This window comes from Phlebotomus papatasi, chromosome 3, assembly GCF_024763615.1.
Source record: "Phlebotomus papatasi isolate M1 chromosome 3, Ppap_2.1, whole genome shotgun sequence".
Lineage (NCBI taxonomy): Eukaryota > Metazoa > Arthropoda > Insecta > Diptera > Psychodidae > Phlebotomus > Phlebotomus papatasi.
This window is the reverse complement of record NC_077224.1, coordinates 76,793,160-76,819,500: the sequence shown is the minus strand read 5'-3', so window position 1 is coordinate 76,819,500 and position 26,341 is coordinate 76,793,160. Positions and strand designations below refer to the sequence as shown.

General features: G+C 33.6%; 1 protein-coding gene across 1 annotated transcript; it reads right to left on the bottom strand.

Moving 5' to 3' along the window:
* Nucleotides 1-1,403: 1,403 nt before the first annotated feature.
* LOC129805806 (putative Polycomb group protein ASXL2) lies at nt 1,404-24,947 on the bottom strand. The gene is made up of 3 exons (XM_055853979.1): nt 24,092-24,947; nt 11,321-11,887; nt 1,404-4,258 (listed from the first exon to the last, which is right to left on the bottom strand). The coding sequence occupies exons 1-3, from the start codon at nt 24,743-24,745 to the stop codon at nt 3,230-3,232; spliced, it is 2,250 nt and encodes a 749-aa protein (XP_055709954.1). The 5' UTR covers nt 24,746-24,947; the 3' UTR covers nt 1,404-3,229.
* Nucleotides 24,948-26,341: the final 1,394 nt, after the last annotated feature.

Sequence of the window (26,341 nt, the reverse complement as noted above, 5' to 3'; positions counted from 1 at the left end):
TTTCATTAAGTCGAAATTCGAAACCCTTTCTTTCTCATATGTTTTGCATCTTTCTCATTCTTTCGCATACCAAATTCGATTGAGCTAAATTGAATTTGGAATGATGTTTAAGAGAAGAAGAAGAGTGCGAGACAATGAAATAGACAGATGCAAAACATGCGAGAAAGAAAAGGATCCGAATTTCAACTTCACGAAATTTTCCTGATCTAAAAGGTGTGCCGGAGCCATTAAGGATTTTCAATGGAATTTACAAGATTTTATTTACAGTTTTACGACCGAATTTCTCTGTAATTCGGGTGATATTTCAATAAAAAAAAAAACCCGAATTTGAAAGCCTACTGTATGTCAACTAGACACAGTGAAAAAGGGCGAACTCATATCAAATGTGAAAAAAAAATTACGTAGGGGAAAGTACTCTCCCTTCGAACGTTCATGCCTTCGAATAATGTGAATTTTCTTTTATTTTTCCTAAGAGATTTACACATTTTTATTAAATATTAGATAGTTTATCATCAATTATTGATAATTACGTGATAATTGTGTATAAGTCTCTTGGAAAAATAAAAGAAAATTCACATTATTCAAAGGCATGAACGTTCGAATGGAGAGTACTTTCCCCTAGTTATCACAACACACATCAAATAATGCCCAATGCTCTCTTACTCACTCGAAAGAAAGATTCATATAGTTATTGATCAGTATGAACAGTAGACAATTACTTTAGTTTTGGAAACAGCACATCATTCAGTGAATTCCAAGGCTAAAGTCAATGCATATATCACAATTTAGTATTGAATTTAGCCTTGAGATTTATTGAGTATTTTATGATTATGGTAAGAGTGTAGTGTGACAAACTAATAATTTTTGTTTACCAAAATATAGGCGATTTCTCCAAAAACTTAAAAAAAAATTGTAAACGTCACTTTGACAGTTAGAGAAAGAGTAAGGGAGATATGATTATCTCACTTACACTATACACAATTTCAAAAACATATTTACAAAAGTATTCGTGCGCTGCCCAAATGTCAAAATGACAAAAATGTCATCCCAAAAATATGTTTACACAACATAATTTATTGTGCGTACCCCATTATCTGAAATATTTTTGAAGTATTTCGGATTAATTAGGACGTTTTCTTGGAAAATGAAAAAGAGATTTGTTTTATTGTGTTAAAAAATAAACTAATTATTGTTCCGCTCAGTGACATTTGACTGATTTTGACAAGTCTGTCAAATTCAAATTTTTGAACACACTCTTAGTTAACAACTATGTATTACACACAGGAAAAAAATTGAAGAAAAGACTCTGATGAAAGAAGAAAACTTCAATTGTTTTGTTTTTAATACTAGTGTGTTTTTTTCTTTTCAAAATTACATGTTTCTAAAAGGATTTCTTTTGCGTGTTTTTTTTCTTTTAAGACCTTTATTTATTTTTTTGAAAAATTGTGACACCAATATTTTTGTCTTTCTTTCTTGCTGCTCTAAAAACTACAAGATTTTTTTTTCTTCTTTTCTGTACTATATTTTATACATTTTTTTTATTGTGAAGTAATTATTTAAAAAGAAAACAATAATACGGAGCTTATTAGATTCTCGATGGACACTATGAAATAATTCTTATTATTTAAATATAGTCCCTCTTCTCATTGTATTTTCTTGTTTTTTATATAAATTACTCTTGTAGGCTTCTAAATGTCTACGATACACTGAAATATTTTCTTCCTTTTCAAAAAATTCTCTTCACTTTTCTCTTATACAATATTATGCTCCATGTGAATTCTGCGTGTATTTTTTTTACTCGTTCTTATTTTTATACATGAAAATTGTCCCCAAGCAAAAAAATCATTCTCTGACATGCAATTTCTGAGAGAAAAATTAATGGAGATGTGAGAGTTCTTCAAAGCAGCAGGTAACGAAAAACTTTCTATTTTATCTGTTAAAAAAAAATACAAAAAAAAAGATACTAAAAACACTAGGCAACAGAATAATTTTTTGTTTATTTTTTATTTATTTATTTTTTTTTTATTTTGTGGGAAATAATCTCACAGTATTATTTTTCACTGTTCAATAATAAAGCCTACAATGTATGCTTTTTGTGCAGAAATGTCGTTATTCTTTTTAAATCATTGTCACATTTGAATTTTCCTGTCAAGATTTGACATTCATTTTCAGCCAACTTCAAGATTCAATTTGAAAAAACGAGAAAATAACCCTTGAAATTTAAAAATCAATCATACACTTTCCACGCACTTTAAAAAAAATCAAAGGACAATTTATATTTACAATAATTCCCTTTTAAACAAATTTAACTTTTTCGTATTTTAGAGATAGTTTTCTCTCTTTGTAGTCCCCGTAAAAGAAATTGATGTGGACAATTTCTAAATTTTTTATACAAATATTATTTTTGTTTTCTTTTTTTTTTTGAGGTTTTCAGAAAAGTCTAACGGCAAAAAGGTGTCTTTTGTGTATTTTCTTCCAGTATGACTATGAATGTTTATGCTACTTTTACTATTCTGTCATCACCCAGGCGTAAAAATATGAAACAGAATACAGTAGACTCTCGCTCAATCGGCTCTTTCTCAATCGGGAGAAAAATTTTGTTGACAATTTTCACGATTAATTATGAAGCTAATTTGCTCAAATTTGCTGTAGTTCTTCCTATTTTATCGAGATTCTTTATAATTGAACGCTTTTTGTGGAATTTACAATGACTTTGACGCCCAAATCTATCGATAAACCCGATGACATTTTGCCCCAAATGCCCAATTGAGAGAGAGCCTACTGTATCGAGAGAATAATCCCACTTTGTTGCCTAGTGTCACATTTTTTTTCTCTACAGATGGTGTCCTTTTGTAACAATGCAAATGTGATTACAATCATTGGTAAATAAAAAAAAATTGTTAATTTAAAATATTTTCGACTTAGAAGAAAGAAAAAAACAACGGTGTGTATATTGTGCGGAATGGAAAATATAATCCCATCAATGAGCTGTCAAATTGATCTGTCAAAATTGAAGTTTGTGCAAAATCTCTATCAAACTTTAGCAAAGAGAGAGTTGACATGTTGCTGTCAACGGCGAATGCAATGGCACGGGGAAGTCGGCGAAAACAAAAAGTAAACTGAGATAAATAGAACAGGGAAAAAAACAACCGGGCAAAAAACACCAAATAAAAACAAAATGGCGGAAATGTGTGCTGGGACAGGATGCTTAGAGATAGAAAGCGTTCAATCATTTGTTGATGGCAGCAACAGAGGGGGCTTCTTGGGCTGTGGCATTTGTCACACTGTCCACCACTGACGTTTGAGTACTAGACGTTGTGGCGGCGTTGTAGTCGAGCTTATAGATGGCGCCCCGCGTAGCATCCTCCATTGATGACTCCTGACAATCACGGCCCGTGTGCAACTGTGAGCCACAATTGAAGCACGACAGAACCATCTTCGAGCTGGGATACGTTTGAATAAAATGCTGCTGTTGTTGCTGCAGCGATGGCGACGAACGCATAGGCGGTGCCTGATTCCCCACATTGCTGGCCGGCGGATTGAGTAGGGCTATCTGTGCGGCCGCCGCCGGTGTATAGGGATAGATAAACTCACCGTTGGGCTGCAACTGATAGGGATGACGGAAGGTGGTTGTGGTGGTGGCTGTAGTTGGCGATGTTATCTGCTGGGGCGCCATCAGTGGTGGCGGCTGTCTGAAGGTGGGATGGTGATAGGTTGTCTGAAACTGTGGCTGTGTCATCAGCACCATATTGCCCGCTGTAGTGGTACCCGTGCCACCACTCACGGCCCCACTACCCGCCCCATTATTCCCAAATCCCGGCGCCACTACCATTTCAGCCACCCCAAATGTTGCCGGCTGTGACGGACTGGCAATTGCGGCGGGCGGCGTATAAACATGCAATTTATCCGGACGGAGGCGTGACGTTGATGCCACAGTGGCTATGGCCGATGGTGTGTCCGGCGGCGACAAATCACCGGCCGACCCCACCGAACTGCCCGAATCACTGCCGCCCGACTTAACCTGGTGATGAACATTATCAAATGCCATATTATTGAGCGCGTACGCCAATCCAGGTGGATTTGATGGAAAGTTACTTGACTGATGGTGGTTCTGGTGCGTACTTTGTGTTTGCTGATGCGGATAATTAGCACCAGACCCTTTAGTGGTCTCACGCGGAATTGTGTGCGATGGCCTTGTATAGCCATTCCTTGCTATTGTCTGCAATTGGCTCAATGCACCACCTACTGTCAGGATCATCTGAAATTGGAAACCCCACACACTCAATCTCTAAACCTCCAACCGCCTACTGTAACCTAACCTCAAATTCACAGTCATACAGTGAGAAAAAAATAAACATACGACAACTTTTCACCGTATTTTCCCCTTTTTCCCCACCCAAAAAATAAAATCAAAAACAAAAAATCAAAAATTCAAATAAATGCAAAAACATAATCTCACGATTCACCGTCATTCAAAACATTTGTCAATTCTACTAATTTTTTTCTAGCAGTGTAAAATCTCGTCCCAATTTTAACAGTGGTGTTCATCTGAACTATTCCCCATCGTCCAGGAATATTTCTCGTCAATAAACATTATAAATAGTAATAATATTTTTTTTCCTTTTCTAAATCTAATTTATTTAAATATCTATCTAAATATTTAGCAATATATAGTATTCAAATTGTGCGTAAATTTTCATAAGAGAATCTAGAAAGGAAGGGAGAAAAATATTTCGGCTACCCTAATATTTATTTCATCAAACGATATTTTATTCTTCCACCACAGTTGAATAAAATGCCATACACAACATTTCATTTTTTTTTTCAAAGGGTTTCTCAACTGTACAAAAAATGCAGATCCAAAAGACATTTTTATTTTCAAATTAAAAATTAAATAATAAGAATAATTTTTGCGGTTCCTTAAAAAAATATTTCCAAAGTTTAGGGTAGGGGAAAGTGCCCTCCCTTCGAACGTTCATGCCTTCGAATAATGTGAATTTCTTGTGTTTTTCGTAAGAGATTTACACTAAATTATCACGGAATTATCTATAATTGATAGTAAGCCAACTAATATTTAATAAAAATGCGTAAGTCTATGAGGAAAATTAAAAGAAAATTCACATTCTTCGAAGGCATGAACGTTCGAAAGGAGAGTACTTCCCCTAAGTGTGCCAAATTCCGGCCAGCTTCCAATTTCGGCCACCTTTTTTATTCCTCGAATTTCCATGAACTTTTAGATTTAACATACTCTAGAGATTATACAATGCAAAAGAATAACAATAAATGTAGCTTCGACAAACGAGATGACGTGAAAAAGATATTGGAAGAATTTCAGAAGGGCAAGGAACTGTGAGAATGAAGGTGGCCGAAATAGGGCACCAAAGCTATGTCTATATTATTATTCATTTTAAAATGTATTAAGAATGATTTTAGAGTAAATAAAGACGGTAAACTCTTTACAAGGTCCCAAGCAACACTCTTTCAGAAGAAAGAATAAAAAAAACTCAATTTGTATTTAAAATATTACATTTCAAACTTGAGACTTCGACGCTTGCATGCAACTATGCCGAAATTTGGCACACTTACCCTAAGTAAATATATAAAAGAAATGCAAGAGATATTTCTTAAGGTATTCCATGGGCTTTAAAGACTAAATTTTCGACTTTACTCTTTAAAAATAAATAAGAAGAAAGGAGGTGTGAGTGGGTAAAATTATTTGTAATCAGTTAGGGCAAGTGTGCCAAATTTCGGCTAGCTTCTAATTTCGGCCACTTTGAGTGTAATTTCGGCCATGGAAATAAATTAATTAAAATTATGTATGTTATCTTCGAATAGTCAATGAATTCAGTTTGCTTTTAAATATATATTCATTTTAGGATGTATTAACACAAAGACCGTTAAATTTTAGGTATAATTTGAATTTCAATTGCGTTGTAAAAACTCAGTGTGGAAAGAGTCTTACAAAAAATGTGACAGATCGATTGTGTTTCTAGCAATCTTACGATTTGTGGTGAAGCGCAAATAATGTTCCTTCGATGTTTTTCATGAAAATTGGTAAGTCTTCATTAAAAATTGTTTCTGTTTATGTTAATAGTTAATCAATCTTTAAATTTCTAGTGAAATTTCCCAGCTGGATCCTGTATTTCGCGTGAAAAAGTATATACTTTGTGAGCGTCTCTCCGGTGAGGTAGTGTTGCCTATTCCGGCAACATCTTTATGTTTCCTAAATTTCCTAAATTTCTTATTCATTTTATTTTTTTTTTAATTTCAGAGTTCTACAATGTCCAGAGAAAAAAACATCGCTTCTAGGAAAAAGATGATATGGAAAAGGCCTTGGAAGAGTTCAGGAAGGGCAAATTGCTACGGGAATCTGCGCGTAAATTTGAGATGCTACTCTTCAGGTCTTCAGGACAAATTACACGGAAGATCTCAGGGCTTGTGGGTCATATAAATGTGGGAATGAATTTGGAATTTGGAATGATTTCACTGGGAACGTAGTACCCGATCAGTAGAACAAATAATATTATAAAGTTCTGTTCAAGGGAGGAAACGTACTGAAGTTACATAGTACTGAATTAAACTATTTATTAAATTAAAAGGAGAGTTCTCCCTCGATATCCCCCTTTCTCAAATTCTACATAAACGTATTAAACTAAATATTAAACTCGTTCCATTTGACGTTTTGAAATTTTCTATTCGTTGCGTCACAAAAGGTGGTCAGAAAAAAGGTGGCCGATATTTCACTCAAAGTGGCCGAAATACTACCCAAAGCAATGTCCATATTTTTATTATTTAGGAAGTGATTTAAAGAAAACAAAGACAATAAACTATAGTTTTCAAGGTTCCACACAACCTTCCCGAAAAGGAAGTAACAAAAAATATCAATATGAATTAAAAATATTGCATTTCAAACTTAGGACTTCGGTGCTTATATGCAAGTATGCCGAAATTTGGCACACTTACCCTATTTATGAATGAATTTTATGATTTTTTTATTTAAAAGAAATCAAGAGAAAATTTTGCATTTGTAATAAAGGTCAGGATGACTTTGCGGTTTTAAAATAATAATTCTAAAAAATCAACAATTAATAGTAAGATGCAAGAGATAGATAAGATGCTGTGGTCTCCGTCTTGATTTAACGTTTCTATCTGCCATTTTGAATAATTGTCAAAATTTAAAACTCGTCAAAATGGACTGAAATTTTAGTATGTTGTACCTAATGTCAAGATCTTTTCAGAACGTATCTATGTTCTTGTCTAGGTTAAGCAAATTTCTTGATACAGAGGCTCAAAGTTTCAAAGTATCCTTTTGCGGATCCTTGTATGCTACTTCCCAGTAAACACAATGTAAATTTTTACTAGCCCAATGCTATAATTAAAAGCATTGCCCATGTTATTAATAAAGGGCTTTGTCCAAGTGCATAAAATTAATCCTTAATAATTACTTATTAAGTCCTTAATTAAGGCATTTTTGGGCGACATTATACATCTAGTGCAGGCTTGATCTAAAAGAAAAGCCGAAGTGAATTTGGTGGTACCTGTTGGCATTCTTCGAAATTCCGCGAAAATTCACGTAGACAAACTGACAGGTTTTTTAATGTGAAAATAATTTAATTTCTTAGAGTTAAGTCATTTTCACAATAAAATCCTTTTAATAATTTACTTGTCTTTTTAATAATTTAAAAGTGTCAATAGGGGTTCCCTGTCGAACAGACGTTCCTCCGACCCTAATTTGAAACTTGATAACCAAAAACTTGCAAATTCAATTGTACGTATCAATTTCTTTATTAGAAATTTTTGTTATTAAATTAAAACCATATTATGCAAGAGTAATAGTCACATTCTAATCTAAAAGGTCCACTTGAGTATTATGGAGGAATGATAACTTATCGTTACTATCAAGTCGATAATATTGTGAAGTCTATAAATAATAGATTAAGTGAGTAGTTTAATAGAGCTTTAAATTTTCAAATAGGTAAAAATTTTGCATCAAAATGAAGAAAAAAGAATTCTCAGTTAGTTCTTTAAAGACAATAAGTAATCTGTCAAGAAAATTACTGCAAAAATGATGTTTTCTTTTTATTTACAATCATAATTAAGTTCTTATTTTTTTGTTCCTGAATCTAAGAAAATCTACGATTTACGTATTTTTTCATAGTTTATAAAAATACATAGGGGAAAGTACTCTCCCTTCGAACGTTCGTAATGTGAATTCGAATAATGTGAATTTTCTTTTATTTTTCCTAAGAGACTTACACATTTCTATTAAATATTAGTTAGCTTCTTATCAATTAATGATAATTATTTGTAAGTCTCTTAGGAAAAATAAAAAAGTCACATTATTCGAAGGCATTTCCAAGTTAGTTCGAAGTTCGAAGAATAGTTCGAAGGGAGAGCACTTTACCCTATGTATAATATTTTGAGAAAGAAAATTTAACTTAATAAAAGTGTTTTCAGTAAATAATTTACTTATCGTTAGAGAAGCCCTGACCTCAGATACAACACACTAAAATTTCACTAAACATTGAAAATGGAAGCTTCTAGATTTTCGAAATCGAATTTTCGAAAATTGATTTGTCGAAAATTCGCCTAAAATTTAGATGATCTAAAGAGTTGTAGAATTTAACAAGACCTCTTCAAATTACTATCTATAATCAAAATCTGACAATTAGAAGAGGAGCTATAGCTATTTAAAAATTCATTTCTTGACATTTGCTCTCGATTTAACGAAATCGAAATTCGCCCCAGATCTCAGATAACTGAAATTGTGAAAAATCTCAGCTAATTCAGGAATTTTCCAATGAAAAACTTTGAGACAAACAATTAAAACCAGGGGCATGACATTTCCTATGTTTGCCATATGTTTCTAGCGAGCCGAAAAAATTTTGAGATTATTAGCTGTTTTCTGTCATTGTAGAATGAATTAGTAAAACATACTAATACAAAATAAAAGCCAATTTAATAACGAAGAAGCAACCGAAAACCCTAAATTGGTAACCTACGTATTTTTGGAGATATTTCGTAAAATGTGTACGAAAACAGGGAAAAAATTACACTAAATCTGGTCGCAGTTTTCAGAGCTAATGTTACCCCCCCTGATTAAAATCTTTAATTTTAAAGTCAATATTCAAAGGCTGATTCCGATTTTCCGATGAAGATTGTGTCAAATTTATCTAAGCTAAAACTGATCAAATTGGAATGTCAAACTTATTAATACTTCTAATTAATTTAAAGCTGTTCGTGAAGACCTTCTAAACTTTTTAATATTCAGCAATATTAATCTCTTTAAGCTTTTTTGATCTCAGAATTAGGATACGTTAATAAAAAATAAAAATAGTCAGTTCTGCACTTTGAAAATAAATGTTAATAGGGGAAAGGCTCATAATTTTGGACAGGGGTGCTTATAAGCATTTATGTGCCCAAGTTTCAAGTGCGATATTTTCAATACTAACTTTTTTTTTTGTTACTGTATTTTCAGAAAGGTTGTTTAGTAATTTGGCAAGTTGTGTATTGTCTTTGTTTTTACTAAAATTGGTCTTAATACGTTTGAAAATGAATTGATATGTAGAGGTGAATTTGACTCTAATTCTGGACATCTTGGTTGTAATTTCGGACACTTTGCTTGTAATTTTGGGACGGCTAATCCGCCTCAATAGCAGCCCAATGTTCTCCATTTCAAGAACCAATCTTACCAAGTCCTCTTCCTGTTTATGTAAGGGAACCGCAGAATAATACAAGAAGCCCGGAAACTCTTCACATTATTCATTAAAATGAGTTGACTTCGATACTCCAAGTACGCGCAGATTCGCGCATTTCTTGGCCATTCTGGGAGCCTTTTAAGGCTGTTCTTATTACATCTCGTTTGTAGAGATAATGCTCCTTTGTTTCTCCAGGCATTTATACAACCTAATCATCACAAAAGCTAAAATTTCACGAAATTTCTAGAGAAAAACACCTGTCCAAAATAAGGAGTATCACCTCACTGGTAAATCTCTTCGAAAATTTCCTATTTTTCACACGAAAAACGTTATTCACAAGGCAAATCTCACTTCAGGTCAAATGTACAATTTACCATTAATTTGAATCAACACAATAATTAATGAATATTTAAAAATATCACTGAAAAACAGCGAGGAAAGATTGTTAGTAGTTCACTACAGCTAAATAAGACTGAAGTAAACACAAAGTTCTGTCATATTTCTCGTAACACTGAGTAAAAACGAGGGTGCGATTAACTTTTTTTCCTCATAACTTTAACACTTTTTAGGTGTAAAAATATATCAACATTTTTTAATGTTAATTTTACATCTTTTTAAGAGTAAAATTAACATGAAAAAGGGTAACTTTAACCCCTAATACACCTAAAAAGCATAATATTTACACCAATTTCGGATCAATACTGCAGGGTAAAATAAACATTTCCGGAATGTTATTTTAACTTTTTCGGATTTCCCTCAGTGAAGCAATTGCTCACACTGAATTTTTAACAAAGCAATTTTAACTCAAATCATATTCAAAATTTAACGTATTTAGTGTTAAAATCTCCCAAAAAGAACGAATATTTAGATAGAATTCATTATTCATTAAATATTGGAATAAAAATCCATAATTTTAATCAATTTATTTTTAGTGTCCAATTTTATCCTCAAAGTGTCCAAATTTAGAAACTGTCCAATATTATGAGCTTCTCCTCTACCTAATCGCACGGGAAAGAATGTTGTACCAAAGAAAGGGAAAATAAAAGAAATTTCTCCTGTATAAATTTCACTCATTTTTTTCCTTTTCATTTTTTATTTGTTAATTTATTTTTAATTATCAAATTTTTTTTATTATCCAACTTTTTAATTGATTTATAAGTATTTCCATAAAATGTAGGTATTTTGAATTTTGTATTCGCCAAAGACTTTAAGAAAAAATATTAATAGTGAAAAAAATAAATAAAAACAATCGAGAAAAAGTTTTTTTTGTCATCGCATTTTTGAATTGAGAAACCCTTCAAAAAGAAAATAAATCCACGAAATCAAGTGATGGGTAAGAATACCAAATTCTTCATTCAGTTTCCCATTAAAATAGCTTTGGTGGACTATGTTGTGTACGGTATTTGATACATTTTTATTTTATTTCTTTTTTTTTACCCTGGGGAATATTTTCAGGCTCAACCGCGGAGAAAGTGCGTAGAAAATTGAGGGGATTTTCGAGGGGAGACGGGGGTTGGTTTGGTTTACTTGTGAATGATTCTCTCAAAATGCGTCCATCTATATCTATTTGGGGGTGGTGGGGGCGGGCAGAAGGGGAGGAATAGTTTCAATCAGTCACTTACTTCTTCATAATTCTTGTGATTCTGCTGTACGAGGATGTCACTACTTAGGAGGTTCACATAGTTTGCCTGCGGCGGTATTGGTGGCGGCGGCGTCGTTTCCATCGACGAACGTCGGCTCACCCTTCGAACAGTCCCTGGATCCCTTCGATGGCTCTGTGCTGACTGCAAATTGGTCCCATGTCCCCCACGACCACCACCACCACCTCCTCCTCCTCCTCCTCCACCACCTCCTCCGCCGCCGCCCCCTGCACTTCCACCACCCCCTGCATTCCCACTCTGCCCACTCCGCGTGGGGCTCGTGCTGCGGCTCTGGGTCGGCGACGACGGCTGACTCAGCAGCGGCGACGTCGATTGTGTCGGCTGCGTCGGATGCAGGGAAATGGTATCCAGAGACGTTGACAAAGGTGCTTCTGCTAAGTTACTAGCAGCATGCCTCATCGTCCAGGGCACCGTTGTAGGCGGAGGGCCCACTGTAAAATCGTGCGTGGGAATTGTCATACCCGGCGGCAATTGCATCATTGGATCCATCAGTGGAGCCCCAAGCTGAGCCTCTGCCCCGGGAATCATCTGCAAAACAAAGAAAAACACATTACATCAAATTATAGTAAGACCTTAAGAATTTCTCTCCCTTTTTAGAATTCTTTAGGAAATTTTAGTGTCTCTTAATCCATATTTTAGTTTTTAAATATTAAGGAAGTATATAACATTTGCAGTTAAGTTCGATCAACATAGATGGCGCTAAAATTACACTGAAAAAAAAAATGTTTTGTCAAATTAAAAAGACAAGTTTGTAAAAAGCATGTTCTTCCATACAGAATATGGAAAAGTTTTATCAAATAGGCGGCAAACTGGATCTTGTTAAAAAAAAAATTGTCAAAAGTGTGTTTTTCTATATAAAGTCGTCTACACATTGAGAGCAATTTTCGTCAAAAATTGCGTTTTTGACAGAAATTTGACGTTTCCCCCTACAACGCTGAAGGGAATTTCCTTTAAAAAAGCAATTTTTGACAAAAATTTCTCCCAATGTGTAGAGGCCATAAAATGCAAGAAAAAGTTTTGTCAAATTGGTTAATAACATCCTTTGGCAAAATTTCAACAAATCCATCTGTTCGTTTAACAAGATATTTTTTTAGAGTAGAGTACGCAGAAAAAAATATTTTGTAAAAAAGTTCGTAAATGTTTGTATTTGTTTCACAAACATTGTTCGTAACAAAATCATTTGACCAACATTTTTTCTTCTTTCACAAACATTTGTTTGGTGTGTAAAACTTTACGGACAAGTGACAAAATTTTACAATAAATTTTCAGTGTGTTTACGAACAAATGTTCGTAAAAGACAAAAAAAAATCCTCATATGATCATGTCATTATTATTATTAACCAGTATTATTAGTCCCCAGTAGGAATTCACAAATATTACAATTTTACGAAATTTTCTTTTTTCTGTGTACGGGAAGGCTTCCAAGTTTCGCATACCCTCTGGTTTCGAACGCTTCATATTTTCCCCATACTTTAATGAATCTGACCTTTTTTTCAGGAAATATCTGACTTAAGACCACTATTAAAAAGGATAGATAATCCTAACCGGCTTATGTACGTGAGATTCTTAATGTGAGCTAACTTGAAATGTATGCAAATTCGATTTAGAGCTGAAGTTGTGGGACGCCATTCAGTTATATTAAATCAAATTCGTGAAATTATGCAAATTTTGTATTTAAACCAAAATATAAAAAATTTGGATGGAGTGACAGAAAAGTGATATATGGGTGAAATGTAGACCAGAATATTCTCTATTATTTTGCTGTAGAACTTGATCTCATCGATTAATCAGAAGCCGAGATAAGCGCGGTTGTTTGTTTCTGAACTCGTTTTTTCGACCAGAGCGCCCCAAGTGTTCATTTGATGAACTTCAACTATATCAAAGAATTGTTGTATTTTGTGAGACTTTCCATTTAAAACTCTATTTTAAGTGTCTTGGTTGAGTAGAAGCAGTCAAATTGGCATCTGAGTGGTTTCAAAGGGTTATTATGCGAAAAGTCAATTTTTTCACACTTAAACGGAAAAATCGGACAGACGGCGTAGTCTAAGTGGAAAATGATGTATGAACGAAATGTAGAGACAAATGTCCTCTACAATTAGGTCGAAGTAATCATCAAATTCGGTTGAAAGTAGTTTCTCGACTGTAGCGCCTCTGGTGTTGGTCCCACGAAGTTCAAATGTTCTAGAAAGTTGTAGAATTTTGCGAGATCTTTCATTTGCGTCCTCACTCATCAAAATCGGTCAAATAGAACCGGAGATATGATTTTTTGAATTTCGTGAACTTTGACCCCTTTTATCTCCGGTTCTATTATAACCACAGCGCACATACTCACCATTTTGGAAATCTTATAGACCAGACAACAACACTCTAAAATTTGATTAACTTGCACAATGCCGTTTTTGAGAAAAATGAGTTTGAATTTTGATGAATTTTGGCGCTATCGCAGCGCCACCTGTGGTGACTTTTTGAACTTCCATCTGAAAGTGCTCATGGAGACGAAACCAAAAAGGTAAAATTCAGGTCTATATGTTAATAAGAACCGGAGGTAGAGGCCGGTCAATATTAGAAATTTGACCCCTTATAGCTCGGGTCAGGGGTTATGGATCGACTTAAGTATTTTTTTGTTTGATACAGTTCTGTCTCTCTATATGCACAGTTTGGGTACTTTTTTTGACAGTTCTCTCTCTGAATATGCACAACTTTTTTGAAATTCCCAACGGTTTTTTTCTTTCTTTTAATAAATTATTATTTTTTTTATTGTTCTAGAATTTCCCGTGTTATTTTAAATATAATATGAGACAGAAAAAATAAAATTAAGAAAATTAAAAATAAGAAAAATTAGTTACCAAGAAAATAATTTTCTTTATTACTTTGTCAAAATGTAAACAAATTGATTTTGAATGCAACCGACACAAAAGCTGTGCATATAGAGAGTGTGCATATAGAAAGACAGCACTGTAGGTATAATCACTGGCTATAACATACTAAAATTTCAGTTCGATGCACAATGGAATTTTTGAGTTATTTAACTTAGAAAATTGAAAAATCTTCTTTTTAAAAATAGCGCCCCTAGCGGTGGTTTTATGAACTTGCGAGGTTAGAAAGGGAAGTGGCATTTCACGAGAGCTTTCCAAAAAGCCCTCACTTTTTAAATTCTGACAATTAGAACAGGAGTTATGGCAATTTTAAGATTTTTTTGGACCCTTACAGCTCGGGTCAGGGGGGTCGGGGGACCTTAAGTTTGGTATTGATGGAAAGCCCTAAGGCCCAGCTATAACATACTAAAATTTGAGCCCGATCGATGCCATAGGAGCGGAGCCATTGAGAAAACAAGAAAAGGAGGGTATTCAAAATGGCGGAAGGAAGGGTGGGGGGTCAATGCACCAAATTGCAATTTTCACCCGATATATAACCTTTGCCGAAAACCGCAAGTCGATATCTCTTTTAGTTTAGGAGCTATTAAGCTCCAAAGAGCGGCCGGCCGGCCGGTAACGTAACTTAGCCACCCATATCGCTCCTTGGAAATTACAAGGGGCCAACTCAATCTGAGCCATTTTTCAGGAGACAGCAGGAAAGATTCAACTTTGTATAAATAATTATCTCAATTAAGTATGTTAATAAAAACAATTTAATTCTTTTCTATTTGTATGAGCATTATTATAAACATCGAAACATGCATATTTTTACCTTCCAAAATAAGTTTTTTTATGAGTTAGCTCTTTGTCATTCTAAATGATGCGCAAATTTTCATGAAATTAGAATGACACGGGATCAACTTGCTTGAGTTAGTTCCTTGTTTCACAAAAATTTGAACTATAAATCTATTTTGTGCCCCTTGACTTCAAACAAAACCGCGCAAGCAATCATAAAGAGTAAAATTTTGAAAAACTTTTCTAATAACGAAATTTATTGACTTATATTATCTGAAATTTTATTAAATTCTCTGTCTGAGTGCATTAAAACCTCAAAATCGCCAAAAAGTGAGTTGTCCCCTTGTAATTTCCAAGGAGCGATATATTCGTGATCAGGAAGTGATGAAACACATTTTGGCCAAATTTGAGCTCGATCGGACGACATGAGATTTTGTTAGGATTATAGTAGGTGATATTATTAAGATTCTCACCTAATATTGCAAGATTAAAACCTTCAATTTAAAAGAGTTCTAACTTGAACTTTTGTTTATTACATGAATAAATTATTTTAATTTCTTTTAATAATTTTTCATCGATATCAATTATTCAATCAATTTTACATTGAATATTTAATATATTAAGAACGACAATTTTAGAAAATAATAAATTATATTAATAATTTCTTAACACGTGAGTAAGAGAAAACAAAGGAAAGGTAACTTTTCCAATGATTCTCGTCCAAAGTGTTTTTCTAGGGATTGCCTGAAAAAGCGTCGTGCGATTTTTTTTCATTTTTGGATAATGTTGTGTAGGATAGTCAATAGATGGCGCAATCTGCGCGAAAAATCGAGGAGCGACGAGAGACGGAGAGAGGAGTTTAGTTTAAGACGAACCGCGACGCGAGCAAGACGTAATATAAAATTGGTGAGTGATTAACAAATTATATTTCCCTCCTACCAAAAAACTCTTTAGTTGTAATGATTATCCAGGCGGGTATTTTATCCGTGATTTCATTTCTAATAACAGTTTTTCAAAGTTAAAGATTAAAAAGACTCGTGAATCGTGTCAATTCAATCGGACTGAAACGTTTCAAAACCGTTAACTAATTTTAATCAAAACTGGGAAATATTTTGAGTAATTTATAAATCGATTCAAATCGGTTGAGAACCGATTTAATTTTAATTCAGATAATAATTTTCAGCATTTCTATTTAAGTTCGTATTCTTCAACATTTCTCAGATAAGAAAACTATTGAAGGAATAAAATTATTTTTAAATAAATTATTTCTTCAAAATAAAAATTCAAAATAATATTGTGAACAACTTCGAGAAATACCAAATCTGCAGTAAGTTGGGAGAGTTCGCAATATTAAAGTTTTCTTTTTTTTTTGTTAAATAATCATCATAATAATTTTTCAAATCAAAAATCAATGTGGTTGAGATGAATTTCAAAATTATTATTTTACTAATCCGTTGAGAAATGAAACTTCAAAAAGAAAATTATTTTTTAATATCCAATTCAAACTCTATATCCCATTTGATTTTAATACCAAAAGACAAGTAAAAAATAGTAGTAAATAGGGTGAAAGGAACAGCTATTGACACTTTAAAAAGTTGTGTCAGGACTTATTGACTAAGATTTATAGAATAAGAGAAAAACGTCATATTATTTACATTTTATTAGATATTTTAAATAAATTTCAAGATTTTGACAAGTGTCAATAGGGGTTCCCTGTCGAAGAGGTATTCCTTCGACCCTAAGTATATTTAACTTTAAATAGTTTCGTGAAATTCATTTGAGTCTCGATTTCTTTTTATACGTATTTCAAACTGGAGGTTTAGCCTAGTGCTCGAATGTCTATAGAAATCCTAAAAAATAATCAATTTTAGTGGTTTTCCCAATATCTAATTCTAATGTATCATTTGATCTTAGTATAAAAATTCGCGTCACTTACTAAATTTAATTCGGTGTGATGTTCAACAGAAGAAGAAGAGTGCGAAAGAGTAGGACAAACATATGCAAGGCTTTGAAGAAAGTTGTGAATTTTGACATTATGAAGTTTTCCTGATATAAAAGGTGTGTCGGAGCTATTAATAACTAAGTTAAAATTATCCCAAAAAACTTGCTTTATTAAAATTAGAAAAGTTAAGCAAAAGAGCGCAACTTTTAGGTCTAATTGTTGCCGTATTTGACTGGTTTTCGACTTATGGTTTAATCCTGTTTCCGAAGTATTTTGAAGTTTTTTTTTTTATTCAAATTATTAAAAACAAAGATAAAAAGATTACTATTTTAGATCTCTAGATTGAAATCTGAACCAAGTGTATGTCTAATTTCAACTGCGCAATTGTTTAAAGAAGCAATATATAATGACACAAAACCGTATTTCAAGAAGTTTTACTAGTTCGCGAAACTTTTCATTGAGCATTTAGTAGTTCTCATAAAAATCGCAAGATAAACCAAAATCCGTGCATCTATTCTCTCAACTCTTTCACTTTCTGCCATTGGCATTTGAAGCATTGAAAATAATTCCACGTTAGATTTAACGCAGTTTTTTTCTGTTATAGCTCTTCCCATTGTTTTTGTCTGAAATTTTGCTTTTTTTTTCATGGCAAAATGTCCATATTATGTGAGAGTGAAAAATTCTCAATGATATTGAAACAAATTGATTTTAATTTAAAAACAAAAGAATTTCAGAATTGTTGCATTTTTATTTGAAAAAGACATCTCAATATACCAAAATGCTTATCGTTGAAATTGAAAAGGTATGACTTTTTTTCTATTTAACCAAAGAGACTTTCAAAGCTATCAGGCACTAATGTGAGTACCTATGATAAAAGGGACAAGTTACACAAATATCTCACTTTCATTGGAGATCTTTAGGATAAGACATAGAGTACTTAACTTGTGCACTAAGTTAGACTTACATAAAGACCCAAAAACGCCAATATTACAATTTTCCCCTTCAAAATTAGGGCCAGGGTAAAATCCAATTTGTAAGAAAAAAATAAATAAAATTAATTGACGATCCGAGAATAAAAAGTGCAAGTGCAATTCTGCGAAATACCGACTAATTTCGTCGTAATTACTTCATTGTAATGTGGAATTAAAATTACATAATTTACTTGGCTCAAGATTGTGTATTTATTTGTACGAGGAAGTCCCAATTTCACCAAGAATTCCACCCAATAATCTGCTCATTGCATCCCACATTCCTCAAACTTTCACTTTCCCCATTTGATGAGGTTTCTTCCAGGAATTTATTCAAGAAAACATGACAACTTTTAAACAAATTAAGAAAAGTTCAAATTTCATAATAAACACTTAAGCATTTAAAAAATAAATTGATTTAAAAATCATTAAAAAACAAAACTTATTCTACGATGAGCATTATTTACAACAAATAAAATCCCTTATGATGATCTTTTAACGTTTTAGATTGCAAAAAGGCTTAGGGGAACTATGTCAAATTTTGGTCAGATTGCAATTTCGGCCACTTCTTATGGATTCTGAAATTTTCATAAGTTTTTAGTCATTTAATTTTAAGGAAGTCGTATAATGCTAAAGAAACAAAAAAGCGTGACCTCTATGAACATGATTACTGCTGAAAAATCTCTTCTGAAAGGGCGAGAAACTTTTGTCCGAAATTGCACACAAGGCAATGTCTGTACATTTATTCATTCAAAAAAATATTAAGAGGTTATATCATATTCATATTGATCAGTTCATTAGCAAAGTCACAAGAATTCCAAAAAACACGTTGATTTTTGGCGTTCAACTAGGTATAATCCTTTAAGAAATATATTACAAAACTTAAGATAAATTACTCTAAAATGTTTTAAACACATTTTCTGAAAGGGAGGTGACAAAAAAACCAATCATGTAAAAAATAAGACTTCCGGAATCCCCTATTGTTGATTAAAAATACGATTATTCGAACTTAGAACATTGGTGTTTATATGCATACAAACTGTTCGAAATTTAATGCAGAACCCCTACGCCAAGCTTTTGCCAATCATTCTTCCAAGTTCAGCTTATAAGAATACTAGAACTCATAATTTTGATGCCCATAGAATAAGTTTCGCATCATTTAACTATATTAATAAATCTCTGCAATGATCCAACTCATAGTGAAAAATATCATGATCATGAATTTGAGCATTTTGGAATTTTTTTTCACTGAATTACGTTTTTCACCTTTACCAGTTCACAACTGATTTGAGTCTCTTAAATTTATAAATCACCTTAAAATATCGTCAGTTGCATCAACCGTTGTCGTAATTGCATTTCCTTTGTGTCGCATTTTGATAAAAGAGGCAATGTTTGTATCAGTTACAAAACATATGCACACTGGAGAGAAATCCGAAAAAGTTAAAATGGCATTCCGGAAATGTTAATTTTACCATGCATTATTGATCCGAAATCGGTGTAAATATTACCCTGTTTAGGTGTATTGGGGGTTAAAGTTACCCTTTTTCATGTTATTTTTACCCTTAAAAAGGTATAAAATTAACATTAAAAATGTTGATATATTTTTACACCTAAAAAGTGTTAAAGTTATGAGGAAAAAAAGTTAATCGCACCCCCGTTTCTTTCTCAGTGCTGATATGACAACGGTTGATGGAACCGACGATTTGTCAAAAATAAATTAGAAGTAATGTAGTAGGAGAACTGCACCAAATTTCGGCATAGTTACATCTTTTTCAGGAGCATTGCTTGGAACCTTATAAACAGTTTATCGTCTTTGCTTTCTTTAAAATCATTCTAAAAACATTTCAAAATGAATAAAAATATGTAGACATTGCTTTGGGAAATATTTCGGCCACCCTGATTGTCGTAGTTTCTTGCTTTTCCGCAACTCTTATAAGGTCTTCTATTAGGTAAAAACTAAAAATTTATGGATTTTTGGAAACAAACGAAGTGGCCGAAATTACAAACTGGGCGAAATTTAGTACAGTTCCCCCTATGCAATTGAATTACAAATAAAAAACTTTTTTGGGTCCATAACCAGTTAAAATAAGTTGAAATTTGTTAAAGATTCCAAGACCTTTTGTACGAGTCCAATATGACCTCATTCGGTTAAAAAATGTGGTCTCTAGAGGCCTTTGGGATTTGACTTTGAAAAATTTTCGATGCACTGGTCTTTTTTTGCCATTTTTGTACATTGTTCAGTCTACAAATATGATATTCAGTTTACAATGTTTCGTGAAAAATGTCCATTCAGACGATTTAGACTCTTCAATCATTTGCACCGGGCGGAACTCGAACTCACATAATAGTTGAGCCGGAGGTCACACCGCCCAAGAGCCGAACGCTCTTACCAATTGCAATACGGACACGGACCCCTTTTAAGGTCTAATGATAGTTAGACGGACAAACGGGCAAACATTGTGGCTTAGAAATCGACTGATTTGTGAAGATATGTTAAGCACTCAGCGAGCACAGATGTTAAAAAGGTAGTATTTTCAACATATCGTCAGTTATATCAGCATTTGTCGTAAGTTCATTTTTGCGATTTTGAGATATATACATATTTAGAATCGGCGTAATTTTTTTTATTAAACGCACTTGAGAAAAAGAAAGTTTTATAAGCCCAATAAAAATTATTTTAAACAAAAATTATCGTAAGTGCCCTTAATTAAGAAAAAATTATCAGAATTTGTCGTAACTTTCATTTTTTGGGAACTTACGACAAATTTTCATACAAAATTTTCTCTAATCAGCATTTTTCATTCATTCATTCATTTTCAACCGCTTATCCCTATTGGGGTCGCGGGCCCATGACATCCAATCTAGCAGCCCACGCCTGTCGGTCCTCCGCCACTTCAGGAAGATGTTCGAGTTCGATCCCGAGGCGTTCCAAGGCAAGATTCTGAATTTGATTCAGCCACCTTGTCCTAGGTCTGCCTCGAGGCCGAGGTCTCCTCACAATGGCTTGCATAGCTTTTCTGGGGAATCTTTCTTCATTCATTCAGCATTTGTCGTAAATTCTTTTGCTCGTTTGCGTGGCTTGTAATTTGCAGCAAAAATGTAATATTTCTCATTGAAACGTTCACAAACTCTTCCAAAAGACAGTGTGAAAAATGCAACATTAAATCATTTTAATTCAATATTTGTGAGAAAACAGTGAGAAATTTATGAAATAAAAGCTTTTAAGGACAGGGATAAGAGTTTAATTGATTAATTTAGTAAATTAAGGCGCTTATTATCACTAGGTTAATTGAAATTGATATAATGCATTTTTGAAAATTGTCGTAACTTCCAAGATCTCCATACATTGAAAGTTACGGCTTTATAAACGATGGAAGTTACGACAAAATCTTATTGTGTTTCATCGGACATATATCTCAATATCTCAGCTTTCAAATCGTGTTATAAAGATTTTCTCGAGTTAACTTAAAGTTTATTAGTTCCACTTTTATTATTTTAACTCAAAAGTATCGCATTCGGGGCTCATTTTTAAGAAAAATAAAGCTGAATTGAAAATATCGTCTCTTGAAAAGTTGTCAAAAGGAAGTTACGACAAATAATGCTTTAGCTGACGATATATTTGCTGAGTCAATCAGCAAATATATGCTGACCGGTCAGCAGTTCTCGAATAAAAAGTACTAACCAAAACAAAAACCGGTTAGAATTTTTGGTGTTCCCTAGGCAGTAAAATCAAATTTCGTATTAAAAAAAAATCCTTCTAATCCCGAAATTATACTCACCTGAGCAGAAATATGGGAAAGTGTTCAACTTCAAACGCACTAGTGCAATTTTTCCTTCAGACTTTGAATTTTTTAAACTGTTAAAGATTTTTTTTCTATTATTTTTTAATAATAGAATAAATATATTTTCTTTGGGAATTACAATATTAAAGGTTAGTGCGTTTGGAAGTTAACTTCCCCCTATTATTTTTTTTCGGTTTTGATAAATTTAATTATGCGTTAGGCTGCATTATTTTCTGATTTTTCTTTCAAAGTGGCCTCCGAAAATTAGATCCCGAAAGCTGTATTTTAAAGAAAATAAGTAATCGCAACTTCAGAAAATATTTTGAAAGGTTACTACATTGTATGCATTAGGATTATTTATGAAATAAAATGATTAATTGCACCGATTATACCTAATTGTGCAAAATATTTGGAATTATTAAAATGTTTTTGGCCTTCTAAATCCCCCCTTAAATCAAAAGAAAACGCACCCAACAAATAGACAGTAAAGAAATTTTTGGACAAATTAAAAATTACGAGTTTTCAATGGCTTTTCTTTTGCAAAAATGCATTTAGAACTGGAAGAAAATTATAGGCAAAATCGGAAATAAAGTGCAAATTATTCGTCTAATATCTACCCTTATTAGATTTTGTCGTTTGCATTTACCGTTTATCATTTATCGTTATCGTTTGATTTTTTTTTAATTCTCAGAATCTTCAAGCTTTATGGTGCTATTTCAATGAAAAATAAAAACGGGACATTATTCTCCTGAACAATTTTTCTTAGCACTTTACTGTTCTAATGCGCTTCTGTATTATCGACTTTTCTTCGTGTTGGTTGCTGTCTCGACTATTTTCCTCAGTTCTCACTGTGTTCAAAAACCAACAAACATTCATAACAGAAACCAGCACAGAGAAAAGTCGATTGTGTAGAAGCACTTGAGAACAGTAAAGTGCTAAACAAAAATTCATTTATTATTGGAATAGCACCATTTGGTGCTGAAAAATAAAAAGGATAAAAAATAGTACAGGATTGTCCTCAAATTCTTCTGCATAAACGACTTTTCTTTGTATATGTTCCTGTCACGGGTCTCGGTCAAAATCCCGAAAGCCAAAATCCCGAATGGCCCAAAATCCCGAATTCTTAAGTGTCATAGCTACTCCCACGATTGCACCCGCGCTTGCTGGAGGCAAAGGGAAATCTTCTGTGTTTTGGGAAATTATTCTGAACATTTTCCCCCATATAATTTCATCCCTTTCAGGATTTCGAATATTCGGGATTTTGGCTTTCAGGATTTTGGCCTTTTCTTGATTTTGGCTTTCGGGATTTTGGCTGCCACGGCCTGTCACGACTATTTTTCCCAGTTCTCATCTTATTCAAAAGCGCCAAACAATCGTGACAGAAACCAACACATAGAAAAGTCGATCATGTAGAAGCATTTGAGAACAGTATAAAAAAAGTGCTAAAAAAAAGTTGTTCATTTTTCATTGGAATATCACCATAATGGTGCTGAAATATGAAAAATTAAAAGGTGAAAAAACATTTTAGTACATGACTGTTCTCAAATGCTTCTGCATAATCTACTTTTCTTTGTGTTGGTTCCTGTCACGACTATTTTCCGTCTTGTTCTCGTCGTACTACAAAACGCCAAACAGTCGTGGCAGGAACCAAAAAAAAAGTCGATTATGCAGAAGCACATGAGAGCAGTCATATACTAAAAAAAAACTGTTTTTCTTTTTTTCATTTCTCATTAGAATACCATTAGAATACAATGAATATGAAAACCGAAAAAAATGCAGATACGATGACAATCGATGCAAGCGACGATTTATAGATTGCAGATAATCTGCTTATCTTCGGCGCATAAAACAAGGTGTATAAAATTAGAAAACAATAAATATTTAAGGAAAAATAACCATTGTTTATATAATATTATCTTTCCTTGATTGATTGTACTTTAAAATGTATTGAAGAAAAAAAAACTGAGTTCTCTTTTCATCGTATCAAAAAAAAAAAGGACATTTTCTAATTAGAACAGAAATAAAAATTTTGAGAACTTGAATTTGAAAATTAAAAAAATATGGCAGAAAAAAGGAAAACTGATTTGGAAAGAGAAGCCTTGAATATCGAATCTGTTAAATATTGCTGGATCTTACTAAAGATATGAGAAGTCTAGAGGACCCTGTTGGGTAGAATCCTCTAAGCAAATGCCTGGAATCGTGATCATAGAAAAGCTTCTGCAACAGAGAAAAAGAGACACATAATTTTTTTCAGGGAATCCCAATTTCTCAGAAGCAGATTCCTCTTTTTGGAATTTGCTATGTTCTCAAGAATATCAGTCAGGAAGGAGGTCAAAAAAGCGTCTCGATAGAGTTAAGAGAGAAACTGTGGCAGGGGATTGCGGACTGACCTGTGTGAATCCCATGGGTATCTGTGGCTGCCCCATGAGTTGATGGTGGTGGATGGTGTGGATACCAGGTGGCGAGGGTGTAGAGTTGGTGAGTAGTGGAGGCTGCTGGGGCGAAATGTGGTGGTGCGGAGGGGGCTGAGTAGCCTGCGGAGGTGGTGGCTGGGATGCTGGGCGGCTCTCCTTGATCTTGGTGAAGATTTCGGCGCACTTCATGCGCTGTTCGAAGGAGAAGACTGGATGGTTGGTGGCCATGGTGTAGACGAGCAAGAGCTCCTGCAACGGATCGCCATCGCTGAATTTACTAAGGTCACGCTCGCCCCAGCCGTCGAGGGTGCGGAAGAGCTCATTGACACAGGGGCGACTGCAGACGCGGATGAGGGCGAGGTAGAGGGCCATCTTCCGGCGGATCTTCATGTCAGTGGGCTCGCCCGACTGACAGGAGGCAATGTCCGCCGCCAGCTCTGTGGGATTATTAACACGGAGCTCAATCCCTCGCAGCTCCTGCGAGTCTCGCCTGCCCAGCTCCTCTAAGCACGTCCCCAGGAATCGCAGCTCAAATGGAAGGCACATATTCAGAAGGGTGCACATTGTGTCGATTCTTTTGTAACTTTCTAGCTCCTTGAACCACGAGACGACCGTGTCCTTACAGATCATTGCGCACTCATTGATTGCTACCCACGATGAATCGATATTCCCATTCACTTTGCACAATATCCACGTACACTGTAATTACTCTCAACACCGATTTTTACCCAAATTCATGTAGAATTTTTCAGCTTCTTTTGCAATTTCTTTCAACTTGTGTGTGACACCATGATGATATCGGTAGAGCAGGGTTGGTCTACCGATTCACGGGGGCTCATTTTTCCGCTTTCTCGCAGCATTCTTGCGGCTCACATCTCCCAATCACACAAATCCACATGAAACACAAATGAAACATTGCACTCTTTCTCTATTTTTTTGCTTAGATTTGAAAAACTTCGGTCAAAAATACTTCATTTTTTTCAAAGAATATGCAATATTTTGATTTGAAAAATTATTTTGTGGAAAATTTAAGTTTTTGTGCAAACCTCTACGTTGCCTGCTTTGCCGATTCCCGCTCATTTTTCACTGCCATTTTCAACAACCGCTTTTTTCGGGAACCGTATTCGTTGTCAAATTGAATTAGAAAGGCCTTTTTTACTTATGGTGGCTGTGATTCTTTTTCTGACCAATAATAATTTTATAAGCTGCAAAAATCACTAAAACAAGGAATGTTTTGATTATAGTAAAATATTCTATGATGATTGGCTATAACTTGATCGACTTAATCATTTATTTTATGTTAAGCAAAATTCTAAATTGTAGTAATGTTAAAAAAAACTCCACCAACTCCACAAAATATTTTTGAATATTAAACCGACGGTTTTTTTTTTATATTATTCTAACTCAGTTTAGAATAGTTTTTTTCTTTTACACAAAAAAGTAAAATTCAAAAAGTGAAGTAAGAATTTTTCGTAGTTATTAAATGTTCAAAGAACGATTTTTTTTTAAACGAAAAAGCGGATTTGAATCTTTGAATTCATCCAATTCATCCTTTGAAAATTTGATTTTTTTTTATAAACACAACAAGGTAAATGAAGTACGTATCAACATTAAAGGTCAAGTCGTCACCCTAAAATTAAGGAATTTTAGGGTAAATTAAAAATTAGTATATATAAAAAACAGATTTTTTCCAACTTTTTAATTTAATTATTTTCCTTAAAATTGATTTAGTTTTGAATCTTTCGGTGAAGAAATCGAATCAAAAGAAAGTTTAAAGAGAAGTGTAGACACAGAGTCGAGAATTTAAATTCAATCCACGGTTTTATCACTATTATCAGTATATCAGTATTTCCAAGGCCTGTTGCAATAATAAATTTTGAATTTGCTGTGCATACATTAATAATTTTACTATACAGTGCCCGCTCTCTAATCCGGATCGGCGTAATGCGAACGAGTTATCGACGGTTACATTTAAAATAATTTTGAGGTCATGTATGCATATGTGTTCAACAATGAAAATGAATTATTCTGTGATATTTTTGTTTAATAAATAAAGTATAATAGCATAGAATTCTCTAATTATCTCTTTTTAATCTTCTTTGAAACTTTTATTCTAATTCTACAAAAAAAAAAACTTGTAATATATTTTCGAGTCGTTGAACAAATTCAAAATATCCATCCGGATAACGAAGCAGTCATATGTCATATTGTTTCCCAATCATCAGA

Coding starts and splice junctions, on each gene's coding strand:
- LOC129805806 (XM_055853979.1), bottom strand. CDS start 24,745: ATGATCTGTAAGGACACGGTCGTCTCGTGGTTCAAGGAGCTAGAAAGT. Junction 11,888..24,091: donor TACCCATGGGATTCACACAG/GTCAGTCCGCAA, acceptor TTTGTTTTGCAG/ATGATTCCCGGGGCAGAGGC. Junction 4,259..11,320: donor ATCACAAGAATTATGAAGAA/GTAAGTGACTGA, acceptor TTCCAATTTCAG/ATGATCCTGACAGTAGGTGG.